The following is a 13,278-nucleotide window of genomic DNA, read 5'->3' on the forward strand; positions in this document are numbered from 1 at the left end:
GGGCAGAGCACCTGGGACCTGTCCCAGGGATGGTGCTTCTGCTCCTTCTGCCCTTGTGCCCAGCGGGCTCCTCCTGCACCCCTGGATGGGGCAACCCAAGCCTGTGGCCTGGAGACAATGTGGTGTGTGTGCCTGGACCTTTCGGGCCCCAGGGAGAAAGTGGGGAGGCTGGCAGCTACTTCCCCTGCCCCAGGCTGGCAGTCACCTGGATTGACAGGGCCCAGAGCGATTAACCATGGGGACCCAGCAAGGCCGGTCCATCCTGGCTCCCCCAGGCACTGTGGTGGGATGTGCGTAGAGGCCTGCAGGGCCCGGGAGTTACACTTGCTCGGAGTCAGTCCCAGGCTGGGCCCTGGAAGCCCAAGCGAGGGCAGGCCATGTGAGCATCCCAGGGAGGAAGTCTGGCAGGCACTGCCCATGAGACACCAGGTTCACTACCAACACTCGCTGAAAAGGGACCAGCACTCACCAATCTGGTTCCATGGGACGTTGCCCCGACTGAGGTCCTGGTGCAGGTGCACATGCGCACTGGGGCCTGCAAGCCTTTGTAGGAAGTTTCGGGAGGCCTGCGGCCTCAGAGGACAGGGTTTCTGGGAGGTGGCGTCAGGGAGCATTTGTTCAGGTGCGAGGGGAGTTCGGATGACGTCACGATCTAAGGGGCGGAGCTTCCTACAGTGGCAGCGTTGTCCGTTGCTAGGAAACCGAAAGTCCAAGTAGAATCTCAGTGTTGAGAAACCATGCAGGGTGAAGACGAAGGTGCAGATGGTGGTGTCGCCAGAGAGGAATCTGAGAGCAGTCTTGGTGGGCCTGGCAGCTCAGATGGCCATGGAGGCCACCAGGCCTCAGAATTGGAGACTTGACGGAAGCGAGGGCCTCATCCAGCAGAGGGCCGCCGGTGGCACAGGCACTCCCTGGTTCTGGCCCAGGTGGAGATGCCTCGCCATTACCAGGTGGCATTGCTGGGTCCACAGCCGAAAGTCCAGAAATATTACTGTTCCATTGGTATCCTCCTCGAGTAGTGAGTGGCAGGTTGCCAGGGGGACGCACCTAGGCCAGGCAAAGGGACAGGGAAAGGGGGCCAGCCTCGGGGTACCCAGTGAAGACAGGAGACACGGGACCAAGGTGGCTGAGGGGATGTGCCAGAGGTGGGCAGGTGAGATGGGGGCAGGGAGAGGGGCTGAGGGACCAGGGAGGAGGGGATTAGGGCGGATGGGATTGGTCTGAGGTGGAACGGGAGAAGTCCATATTGGATGGCGCCTTAACAGAACCTCCACAAAGTACCATCAAGGTGCCTCTATCATCACCCCTGCATGCAGAGATGGCCCGCCAGTACCTGGCCCCACGTATTCAGCCCCACACAGAGACAGTTTCCACGGAGCTCGGAGTGGCTGCAGATTTTCTAATGATGTGAGTTCCAAAATGGGCCAATGTGAGGGTTGGAGTAGCGGGGGGGGGGGGGGGGTAGGGTGGGTCTCAGGAGGGTCATGCTAGTAGTGAACGGGAGACACCCAAAATGTCAGGTGTAAGGAGGTTCTCACGGTGGACCGGGTCTGTCATCACCTGAGTGGGGAGAGAGAGCTAGGTACAGACTTATAAGCTTTAAGTTAATTTTCATTTTCCCTCTTTCAGCCAATTGACTTCTGAAGACCCTGACCAACTCCATATTGCTCTGAACTCCTGTTTCTACCAGCTTTGGGTCTTCATGGGGCCCATGCATATCACTTTGTCCCCAGTGCTTCACCTTTTACCCTAGGCTGGAAAACGGGGGCTAAAATTAACCTGGGGTCCCTCCCTAGGCATTGCGTCTCTCATTGGCGCATTGATTCCTGCAGTAGTTCCCCTTTATTGTAGAGGCCTAATTGTTTCCTTATATTGGCCCTTTGGCACTCTCCACTGTACTGTTTCCCTCAGTGGAGGATGAGTTCTTAATTGTCTGTTACAGCAGAAAATAAAAATGAAACTGATACTCTTGTTTGAGTTTATTTTCAGTTAATAGGTCCCCACCTTTCCCTGCCTTTGACCCTGGTGTGGAGGTGAGGTGTGGGATTCAGTCATTTCAGTCTGAGGGATACCATTTAGGAAATGGAAGAACATGACAATGAATTGTGTCATGCCACTTAGCATTAACAACTGTTAGTAGCTTGGAGTATACTTTTAGTTATATAGTTGCATTTATACAGAAACTGCACAACAAGAAAAATGTATGATAATTAAAAGTTTGGGATTAAATTTTTCTAGGACCATATTCATTTAACATATGAGCTTTTCCTCTTTTTTCATCATTTAGTTCTTTTTTTGAGTTTCTATCTGTTCTCTCATGTGAGCCACGTGTCCTTGTCTCCTCATTTGGGCAGCATCCCTGTGTGTGTTTCTATGCATTGGGTAGAGCTGCTTTCACTCTGTGTCTTGGTAGTGTGGCCTAATGCAGTAGGTGTCCTATAGGGACCAGTGGCACAGCCTCCCCCTATCACACAAGCTGGGTGATTGAGGTACACCATTTGTATGGGCCAAGTACAGTGTGCTCTTGTAGTTGAGCTTTGGCTGCTGTTGGCAGATCAATGGGAGAGATTTACCCAGGCCAGTCATCTGGAAAAACTGTCTCTGCCCACTAGACCACCAACCTCTGCCCTCCGTGGAGAATCAGCTGTGCAGGGGCAGGATGGTGGTGCCCCGATGTTGTCTATAGGTGTCTGCTGGGTGTGTTGGCCCTGGGGTTTCCCAGGTGGTGCAGGCCAAGGTCAGTCCCCACCTGGGTATTCCAGGGCCACCCTCCCTGAGCTATAAAGCAATCTGAGATGGTGGCTACTTGTGCAGGGCTTGGAGATTCCCAGGTGAAGCCATGCTGTGACTCCAATCTGACTGGCACTAGGGCTCACTGAAGCCTGCTGTTGCTTGTTTGATAAGATTTGGGATCCAAGAGCAGCCATGCTTATGGAAAAGCAGCTTGGGTGGGCCATAATTTGGGTGGGATAGGGCCTGTGTGGATCTTCAAGGTGGGTGACAGAGCGTTATCCATGCTGATGGACTGTCAGATGAGCACCAGCCTAATCTGCTCTGGAGGTGGGGGGAGGGTTCAGCAGAGGGACAATGGCCTGTTCTTCTCCCAATGCTAGAAACTTCAGTTTCCCTGTATATCACTGGTGCCCTGCAAGCTGCCACCCTGGTGCTAGATCTCAGAGGGAGTGAGTCTGAGTGGGTGAGTCCATGTGTGGGTTCCCCAAGAGGAACTGCTTAGGGCTCCAGCAGCCTCCTGCACTGACTCAGTCCCTGCTGGTGTTTGCAGCCAGGAGGTGTGCTGACTTAATTTCCTGGCCCTGGGATGCTGGGCTGGGGAGCCTGGTGTGGACCAAGGCCTCCTGGCTCCCAAGATATCCCTCCCGAAATTTTATCCACGTGGGTGAGGGGTCAGCCTGTTCCATGTCCGCACCCCTCCTACCAGTCTGGTCGGATGGGGTTTCCTCAATTCTGTAGCTGTCACACTTCCACTCAACTCAATTTCTGTCATTCCTGAGTGATGGTGGTTCTATATTGTGGTTGTAATTCTATGTGGTTGTGGGAAGCGGTGAGCCGCGTCTGGCTATGTTGCCGTCTTGACCAGAGGACCCAGGCTTGTCAATTTTGTTTGTCTTTCAAAGAAGCAGCCCCTGGATTTGTTGACCCTTTGAATTATTCTGTTAGTCTCTATGTCATTTGCTTCTGCTCTGATCTCGACTATTTCCTTCCTTCTACTTGGTCTGGTCTTGGTTTGTTGTTGTTCCTCCAGATCTTGTAGTTGTAGGGTTGGGTTGTTTATTTGAAAGTTTTTTTGCCTCTTTTAGGTGGGCCTGTGTGGCTATGAACTTCCCTCTCAGGGCTGCCTTTGCTGTGTCCCATAGGTCTTGGGTGTTGTGTGTTTGCTTTCACTTGTTTCCAGAAATGTTTAGATTTCTTCCTTGATCTTGTTGTTAACCCATTCAGTATTTAAGAACGTGTTATTCAGCTTCCATGTATTGACTGTTTTTAACTTTTTTCCTTGAGGTTAGTTTCTGGCGTGAAGCCCCTTGGATCGGACAAAATGCTTGGTATGATTTCAATTGTCTTGAATTTGTCCAGGCTTGTTTTGTGTCCTGTCATGTGGTCTATGTCTGAGAATGTTCCATGTGCATTTGAACAGAACGTATGTTTTGCTTCTTCGGGGTGAAAGGTTGTGGATATATCAGTTCAGTCCACCTGATCTAGGTTATGATTCAGTGACACAGTATTTTTGTTGATTCTTTATTTGGAAGAGCTGTTTCTGGTTGACAGTGGGGTGTTAAAATCCCCTACTATAACTGCGCTGCTGATCATGAGGTGATCTACAGCTGCCCCAAATCTGTGCAACCAGCAGTTCTGGGCTCTGCAGTGTTGTTGGTCTGTCTAGAAAGCCTGAGCCTTCTCTCGCTGTCTTGTTAAAGTCTCTGTGTACAACTCACCAGAGAGGTTTGAGATATCCTCAAAGGAATCATGACTTCTACATGAGGACACCCCAAATAATTCTAAGATGCCTGCATCTACCCCTGCAGCCCTAGTCAGAGCGCCGGCAGGAAACAAGTGGGAACCTTCTAAGTATTTAACTGAGGAGTGCTTCATGAAGAGACTATCTAGAGAGGTGTGAGCAGGCAGGGGCAAGGGGCCAATAAGTAGTGGTGAGTGGGAGTTGCCTCATGTGGGCTCTGGAGAGCTGAGTGCTAAATCATCAGAACTTTGAGAGCTGCGTGTGCACTGGAGCCAATAATAAAAGCTTATTTTATTTTATTCTCTAAATCACTTCACTGAGTCATGTTTAACAGGTAAAAAGCTGTGACGCTGTTCCATAATATATGCTGGTAGGTTGAAATTGGCCAGGGTTAGAATATTGACACCACAGAAATTGGCAAATGCAACAAATCAAGCCTTGGCTTATTGTTTTGTCGGTGGCCTAGCTTAAGCAAGTGATGGAGGAAGTGTTAACAATAAGATGAGCTGTACCTAAAATTGTGTGCCGTCTGTGGCTGTTCCATTGTGAGTAGCATAAATGTTTGAGGAAATGCTTCTGCCATAATTTAAGACTATTATTTGACTCAGAAAAGAAGTCGCTCGTGTCACTGATGGGTGTGTGTCTGTGTTGTTTCCTTTCTGCCTTACTCATGGATTACCGTGAATGAACATCTATCTCAAGCAAGGTTTGAGTCAAGAGTTTGGCAAAAGCCAGCTAAAGCAATCTGTGAGAATCCATGAAGTCTATGAAATACACAAGAAACAGACCTATCTATTTTATTATTATTCGTAAGTTGTGTACTACACATTCTTTATGAGTCAGAATTATAATAGAGTTAGAATTACAGTAAACCTATATATATACTTTCCAACCCCGCCACCTCATCCAGAATCCAGGGAACAAGCTGTCAACCATTTGCCAGCATGCCACAGCTACCAAGGGATGGTCAGGCTCCAAGGGAAGTCATCTTCTCTACAGCAAGCCTTGGCCTAAATGAAGGGGCAGGGATAGAAGTCATTGCTACTGCATCCTGGTAAGAGCTGAGGAATACAGCCTCTCCCAGAACTGCAGGGAGCCTCAGAGGATGTGTGTTAGATGAGGAGGCTACAAATGCCCTTAGTTCTCACTCCTGCCACCCTCTGGTCTCTTGCCAGTGGCCTCCATTGGCTGAGCCCAACTGGCAGCCTGAACAAGGGAGCTTCCTGAGTGGTGCCCTCCACGTGGGGCAGCCTCTGAGGAGCAGAGCAGAGCTGGGTAAGGGCAATAACCAGAACAGCAGGTAGAAAGGTGGTCCAGGAGTAGCAGAGAGGAGCCTGGACATGGCCTGGGTCACCTCCTGGGGTGAGGTGTGACAGGTGGGGCCTGGCACAGGAGCATGAGCAGTCAACATCACAGGTGAGGCCAGGTGGGGAAGCACTGTCCTCCAGGCAGGGAGCACAAGGAGGAATAGGGGGCACTCTGAGGAGAAGTTGAGAAAGTAGGATGACAGTCACTAGAGACCTTGACCTCCGTAGCTCCTTTGATTCCCACAGCTGAATGAGGGCATTTGTGTAACCAGAAAAGACACTGGTCTTTGGGCTGGTTGTGACTGTCAAACCCAATGAGCAATGACACCGATTGAATCTTTGTGGGTGCTTCATTCAGATGGCCGGCGATCTGAGAAGATGGTGGGTTCATACCCTGACAGACCATCTTCCTGTCTCATTCCAGGCCAGATTTTTTATAAGGAGGAATAATAAGGTGTGGTGAGGGCTTTGAGGTTCAGGGAGGATAAGGTGAATGAAGCTGCAACATTCCTGTCCTGGGCAGTTAGCTGTTTCCAGGGGTGGGTGGTCATCTGTCGCTCTCTGGAACACAAAGGCCTGGATGCCGCCACTTGTCCCCAGGCTGCCATCTTTAGCAGTGCCCCAGGAGGTCAGCTGTTTTCCCAGGAGCCAGGATGGGCCTTATCTGTAGTTTCTGAAACAAAAGCTTTCATATACACATTACTTGCTAGGCTTATAACTTTTTAACTTAAAATGAAATTTTCCAACTCTTGAGTCCCCTATCATTTGGATTTGAGTTGCTTTAAAGAATTTTTGATCACAAAATCTTAGTTTACTGTCTCTGTCCCGTGCCTCAGCTGGGAATGCCTGTGAGACCTTGGGTCCTCCTCTGTCATACCTACCAGAACAGCTAGCATGGATTGTCAGTTGGTACAGACATTGTTTCTACGTTTGGTCACGTCAATCCTTGGCTCCTTGTTAAAAATATCCAGGTACCCTCTGGCAACGGGCGAGGACGCACCTGATTGGTGGTGTTGCTCTTATATCAGTCAGGGGCAAAGTAGTTGTACAGCCCTTAGATCATCCTGGCTTGTTGCCCGTGTTGCTGGCCAGAGCTGGTTCATGCCTGGGGCACATAACAAAAAAAAAGTATTTACGTAAACAAAGATGGAATGGGTGAGGAGCACCCTGCTATGCACTGAACGTTCAAGTCTTCTCTGCCGCATAATTGGAATATATTGAAGCCCTGACCCCAGGTAAATAGTGTTTGGGAATGCGGCTTTTGGGAGGTAATGGGGCTTAGATGAGGCCATGAAGGCAGGCCCTGCACCATGGGATGAGGCCCTGCCATGAAGACACTCCCCACTATTGACCTCCGAATATCGGGGAGAACCCTTTTCTTGGAAGTCCTATGCTTCCTCTGATGTTTTTTGCTCCATCTTTGGTTTTATGTGGGGGAGGTTGGGAGGGTGTTGTGGGAGTGAGGCCGTAGCCCTAACTGCCTGCCTGCAGCAGCATGGTTTGGGAGCTGCTGTCAAGGCCGTGGGGGTGGAAAGTTCTAGCTAATCTCTTGGGAGTGTCTCCATGGGCACTTGGGCACTTTCAGAGCTCATGCTCCCAGGAAGTGAGTTTCTCGCTTGGCCGGAGGGAACTGGCTGCTTGTGGGGCAGGAGCTCATTGGTACGTTTTTCAGAAACCCTAATTATTGTCAGAATCCCAAAAGTTTGGGGCTGGCAGAGACTTTTTAATAAGACCCATTTTCCCCAGCCTGCCACCCACCACTTGCTGTTTACTGATAGACACACAGAGGGCCCACTGGGGCACGGACCATTTCTTTCCCTCAGGCACACCTCTCCAATTCTTAGGCATGGTGGCCCTGCAAGGCTACGTTGGCCACGTCTTCACCCTGTTTCCCCTGCCACATTCACCCCATCTTTCTTCTCCCCTTCTTCTGGACTTGCGCTGCCACTCAGCACCCTGGGGACTCTCAGAGCAATCTCTCTCTTTTAGGATGGGCGTGGCCTGTGGGGCCTCTGGAATAGAGGGGCGGGGCTTCGTGAGGGCACCTGGTGCATTCCTCCAAGGCAGCAAGGTGTCCTCAGCGACCACAGCTGGATAGACTGTGTGGTAAGTGTGGCTTGGCGGGAACCAATCCCCTGCCTGGAACCTCCAATGAGCTCTGTGTGCACAGGCTCCACCTCTGGTGAGGAGGTTGGGCGGGGTTTTGTGGGAGGGTCTTATTGCTCAGCGTTGAGAGAAAGGTGTGTGTGTGTGTTTTAGTCTGTGGTGGGCAGCGCAAGGTCATGCAGGCCCCGGGCCATGACAATGATGAAGGCTCGGACAGCATGGGGGGAGGTGAAGGATCACCCAGTGGCCCAGGGGACCCTATGGGCCCTGGAGACAGGGACAGCACTGGAGCCGAAGGCGCTGCAGGCGGGGAAGATCCTCAGGTGGACAGAGCATCACTGGATTCAGGACCAGCTGGAGAGGCCTCTGATTTCAACAGAGACCTGGGAAGCCAGATGCAGGAGTTGTATCCTTTTTGAGAAGCCCCCTCCCTCCTGCTATGGAGGTAAAGGGAGAGGGGTGGGCAGAAGGTGGGGGGATCCAGGAGGATGGGCAGGAGAGGCTTTGGTTCCTTGTGGGAGCAGGGTGGACTTCTGGTGAGATGGAAGGGGATTATAGGGACCCAGGTCACTTGGGGGAGCAGCTATGGTGGCCTGCAGGCATGGCAGGGTGGCCTGAGGATGACTGTGGTGCAGAGTTCCTTTAAGGGTCATCCTGGAGCCTCTTGGGTATCCTGACGGTGAGGGACAACCTGGCAGAAGACCATTCTCTGACAGGTAAGGGGGCCTGAATCAGAAAGCCCCTGTAGATGGTGCCTTTACCTTAACTCCACCAGCACCCTCACGGTGCCCTTCCTGTCTGACGTGGATGCCGAGGTGGCACTCAGGTTCCTCATGCCAGGTGCTGAACTCTACTGTGGGAAAGTTCTTTGGGAGCTCTCAGTGACTGGCAGGGACCTGTTTATGTAAGTACTTGAAAGGCCTGGGTCAGAGTAGCAGCAGGAGACGGGCCAATCTCTGGTTGAAGGTCACTCCATTGGAGATGTGGAGACACCAAAGGGTTGGTCTAACTAAGGAGGGTGGGGGGGGGGGGGGCACTGGGTCTGTCCCAGCCTGAGGTCCTCCCTAATGAAGGAGTAGGTCTAATTGACACCGGGGGTGGTGGAGGGTTAGAGTGAGGATGGCCAGGAGTCAGCACCTCTGAAATGATTTTCTTTTGCCCTCACTCCTAGCCGATTGACTGCTGAAGACTCTGAGCTCCTGCAAATTTCCACTTACTCCTTGCTCATCCAGCTCCTCATAGTGGTGCAGATCATGCAGAACATTGTGCCCCCTGCTTTTGCTAACTTTGAGCCCAAAAGAGGAGACTGAAGCTACAAAGTTGTCTCCACCTAGGTGGTACATGCTTCCCCTAAGGCCATGATTTCAGCAGTAGTTGCAACTTTACTGGGGGAGCGGGGTTAATTGCTTGCTGGTAGTAGCTCTTGGGCCCCCTGGCCCTCTTCTTTGGATTGGTGCCTGAAATGTTCCCTTCTGCAGATAATAAAACTGAGCTAATGTTTTGTGTCTGAGTTTCCTTTCAGCATCCAGATTATCTTGTCTTTGTCCTTGGGTTGGAGGGGAGAGGTTCTGGGTTCAAATATTCAAGTAGTACATTCAATTGAAGACAACTTAGGAAATGAAAGAAAATGAAAATTACTTGCCTCTTGTCATTCAGCATTAACAGCTGTCAGCGTTTTGGAATACTTTTATAGAGTTGTATGTCTACGTTAAATGTATAGTAGTCGTGTAAACAAGTAAGGCTTATAAGGTTAACATGAGTTTTTTCTTCTCCCCTGAAATGTCCTGATTCAGCATCTGGGCCTTACCTCTGTCTAAAAATTCTTCGAAAACATCTTCCTGGATGGATGCATAGAAGATGCATTATAATGTCATTGTTCAACACCTAAATCGTTCTCATTTTTCCCTCACATACATAATGTCTTACTGCAATTTTTGCATACAAGTCTCTGCGTGATTGCTTGTTTTCTTAAAGTAGATTCTAAAAGGGACATCTATAACACAAAACTGCTCTCTGGAAAATGTGCCCACCCCCAGAAGAATGTGGTTTCCTCACATTCCCGTCACTACTGTGTGTGTTTCCTCCTGCAATGATCATAATAATAATAACAAATTCCATTAAAAATTTTTTAAAAATTACAAACACTCAGTTTGCATGAGCAGAGCAAAGAAACCAGAAAGACTAGAATACAAATTTCTCGCTTTACTGTCCTTGTTTCAGATCAGAGGAGAAAAGTGCTGGAACAACTGGTCAAGTGTTTGGGGGCGGGGGAGGGGGCAGCATAGTGTAGTCTTGGGGAAATATAATTAGAAAGAGAATCATCTGTGTGCAGGCACTCTGATATGTACTTTGCCTACATCATTATGTATCATTCTCACAACAACACAGTGAGCTAAGCTCTAACGTACCTTTTACAGGTGAAGAATTTCGGGTCAGAGGAGCTAAGTAACTTTCTCAAGGTCACTGAGCTAGGAAGTGGCAGAGGCCTGACTTGAATTTAGGTGTGTTTGATGTGAGCACCCACTGTCTTAGCCGTGGTATCATACCAACCTCAGCACTGCCACGTGAAGCCACAAGGAGGCTGGGATGGTGCTTTGCCTCCCAATGGCTCTGGGGAACATCCACGTGGCTAATGAAAGGTGCAGGAACCTACAAATGCCAGAAAAGTAGAAGAGGAAAGAGGGTAGGTAGGAAACCCAGTCCTGGCTTTCCAGTGGCTCCCTGTACTCCCAGATCCTTTTACATCTTGAAACCTTATTTGACCCTCTTTGAAATGGATATGAACTGGTGATACCTGTTTGCTTGCTCCCCTGGCCTCACTCCTCACCTACAAAGATAGGGCTCTTTTCAGGTACTTTTAGTAGCTAAGAAATGAAAAAAATAGAACACAATCTGCTGCCCACCTAGAAAAATGTCTCCATAAAAGTAGAAGAAAAACAGTTTTATTGTTGAGTAACCACTCCACCAGAACGTGACGTACGTCACAGGCAGTCTGCTAAGAGATTCCAAAGACAGAAAGCAATCTAACCCCTTTGCACAGCCAAGCAGCTGTAACTCATTACATAGATGTTCTCAAGGTGTCCGTAACCAGTCCTCAAATAAGAGGACTTGACACCAGCAGGCTTCACATGCACCTCATCTTAAGTTTACCTGGTAACCGGGGTGACCATATGCATTAGTTCACTGGTGTCCTGGAGTGAATGGCTGTGTGCCCTCCACACCTCAGATTCATGTATTGAAGCCCTCTGAATTACCATCATCAACTTTCTTGACCAGCTTTTCCCAGTGATGCGAACCATGCAGCGCTTTGGGCCCCCTCTTTCCAGCTAAACCCGGGCTAGGAAAAGGGGCCTGAGGCCCAACCTTGCATCCGGTCCTAGGCAGTGGACCCTTCCCACAGCAGGAATTCCTGCAGTAGGCGCCACTTTCCCATGGGGCCCTAATCTTTTGCCTGCACTGGCCCTGGGGCACTTGCGGTCCACTCGTTTGGTTTAGTGCTTCAGTGTTTGTCACTGCAGCAGATAAAACTGAGCTACTATTCCACATGAGTTTCTTTTCAACTGCAGCACCTCTTAACAGGCTTGGCTTTGTCTCAGGCTGGGAGGGGAGGTCTGGAAGTGGGAGGTGGGTTTGTCTCTCAGTATTAACTACTGTGAACATTTTGGAATCATTCCTTAGTTTTATAGCTGTATTTACATAGTCAATGTATAACAATAACATAATATATAATAAATTATGGAAGCTTAACAGTTTTACTAAAACTTTTCATGTCACATGAACTTTTCCTTTTTCTAAACCTTCTTCAAATGCATTATCCTTTGTAAAGATTCCATTTATTCCTTTCTAGAGAGAGGGGAAGGGAGGGAGAGAAACATCAATCTATTGTCTCTCACACACCTGCCACCCGGCATCTGGCCCTCAACCCTCGCACATGCCCTGACTGGGAATCGAACGGGCCACCCTTGAATTCACACAGGCTGGTGCTCAAGCCACTGAGCCACACCAGCCAGGGCTTCAAAGAGCATCATTGAGTGGAGGCATAACAGATACTTTATAATGTAATTATTGACCATTTAAATGATTTTCAGTTCTTGTCCTATTACAGGATTCAATGTAATTCTCATATATAAATGCTTGTGTGAGTGATTATGTCCTTAAAACAGACTCCCAGCGGCCCTGGCCAGTGTGGCCAATTGATTGGAGCATCGTCCCATACACCAAAGGTGGCAGGTTTGATTCGCCATCAGGGCATATACCTAGGTTTGGGAGTGATTCCCGTTCGGGGTGTGTATGGGAGGCAACCAAGTGATGTTTCTCTGTCACCTTGATGGTTCTCTCTCTCTCCCCTTCTTCCCTCTCTCCGTAAAGTCAATAAACATGTTTTTAAAACAATTTTAATTCTTTTGTTATTAAATATATTTTCTTCATTATGCTATTACAGTTGTCCCATTTCCCCCCTTTTATTCCCCTCCACCCTGCACACCCCCTCCCACCCACATTCCCCCACTTTAGTTCATGTCCATGGGTCATACATGTAAGTTATTTGGCTTCTACATTTCCTATACCATTCTTAACCCCCTCTGTCTCTTTTCTACCTACCATTTATGCTACTTATTCTCTGTACCTTTTGCCCCTCTCTCCCCCTCCCACTCCCTTGCTGATAACTCTCCACGTGATCTCCATTTCTGTGATTCTGTTCCTGTTCTAGCTGTTTGCTTAGTTCGTTTTTGTTTTTGGTTCTTGTTTTAGGTTCGGTTGCTAATAGCTGTGAGTTTGCTGTCATTTTACTGTTCCTATTTTTATCTTCTTTTTCTTAGATAAGTCCCTTTAACATTTCCTATACTAAGGCTTAGGGATGGTGCACTGTAATTGGACCTTCCCCGGGAAGCACTTTATCTGCCCTTCTATTCTAAATGATAGCTTTGCTGGAGAGAGTCATGTTGGATGTAGGTCTTTACCTTTCATGACTTGGAATGCTTCTTCCAGCCCCTTCTTGCCTGTAAGGTCTCTTTTGAGAAATCAGCTGATAGTGTGATGGGCACTCCTTTGTAGGCATCTGTCTCCTTTTCTCTTGATGCTTTTAAGATCCTCTCTTTATCTTTAATCTTGGGTAATGTAATTATGATGTGCTTGGTGTGTTCCTCCTTGGGTCCAACTTCTTTTGGACTCTGTGAGCTTCCTGAACTTCCTGGAAGAGTATTTCCTTTGCCAGATTTGGGATGTTCTCCTTCATTATGTTTTCAAATAAGTTTTCAACTTCTTGCTCTTCCTCTTCTCCTCTGGCACCCCTATAATTCAGAGGCTGGAACGTTTAGAGAAGTCCTGGAGGTTCCTACGCCTCTCCTCATTTTCTTTTTTGAATTCTTGTGTCTTCATTCTATTCTGGTTGAA

At 48.9% G+C, this 13,278-nt stretch overlaps 1 protein-coding gene and 1 pseudogene across 1 annotated transcript; both read left to right on the forward strand.

Annotated features, from left to right (window-relative positions):
• The first annotated feature begins 6,754 nt into the window (after positions 1-6,754).
• LOC128627862 (uncharacterized) lies at positions 6,755-6,899 on the forward strand (annotated as a pseudogene).
• Positions 6,900-8,237: 1,338 nt separating this feature from the next.
• On the forward strand, positions 8,238-9,237 carry LOC119053176 (EKC/KEOPS complex subunit LAGE3-like). Its single transcript, XM_037150668.2, has 3 exons — positions 8,238-8,293; positions 8,663-8,791; positions 9,059-9,237. The coding sequence occupies exons 1-3, from the start codon at positions 8,283-8,285 to the stop codon at positions 9,195-9,197; spliced, it is 279 nt and encodes a 92-aa protein (XP_037006563.1). The 5' UTR covers positions 8,238-8,282; the 3' UTR covers positions 9,198-9,237.
• The last annotated feature ends 4,041 nt before the right edge of the window (positions 9,238-13,278 follow it).

This window comes from Artibeus jamaicensis, unplaced genomic scaffold, assembly GCF_021234435.1.
Source record: "Artibeus jamaicensis isolate MK-2021 breed Jamaican fruit bat unplaced genomic scaffold, CSHL_Jam_final contig_1417, whole genome shotgun sequence".
Classification (NCBI taxonomy): Eukaryota; Metazoa; Chordata; class Mammalia; order Chiroptera; family Phyllostomidae; genus Artibeus; species Artibeus jamaicensis.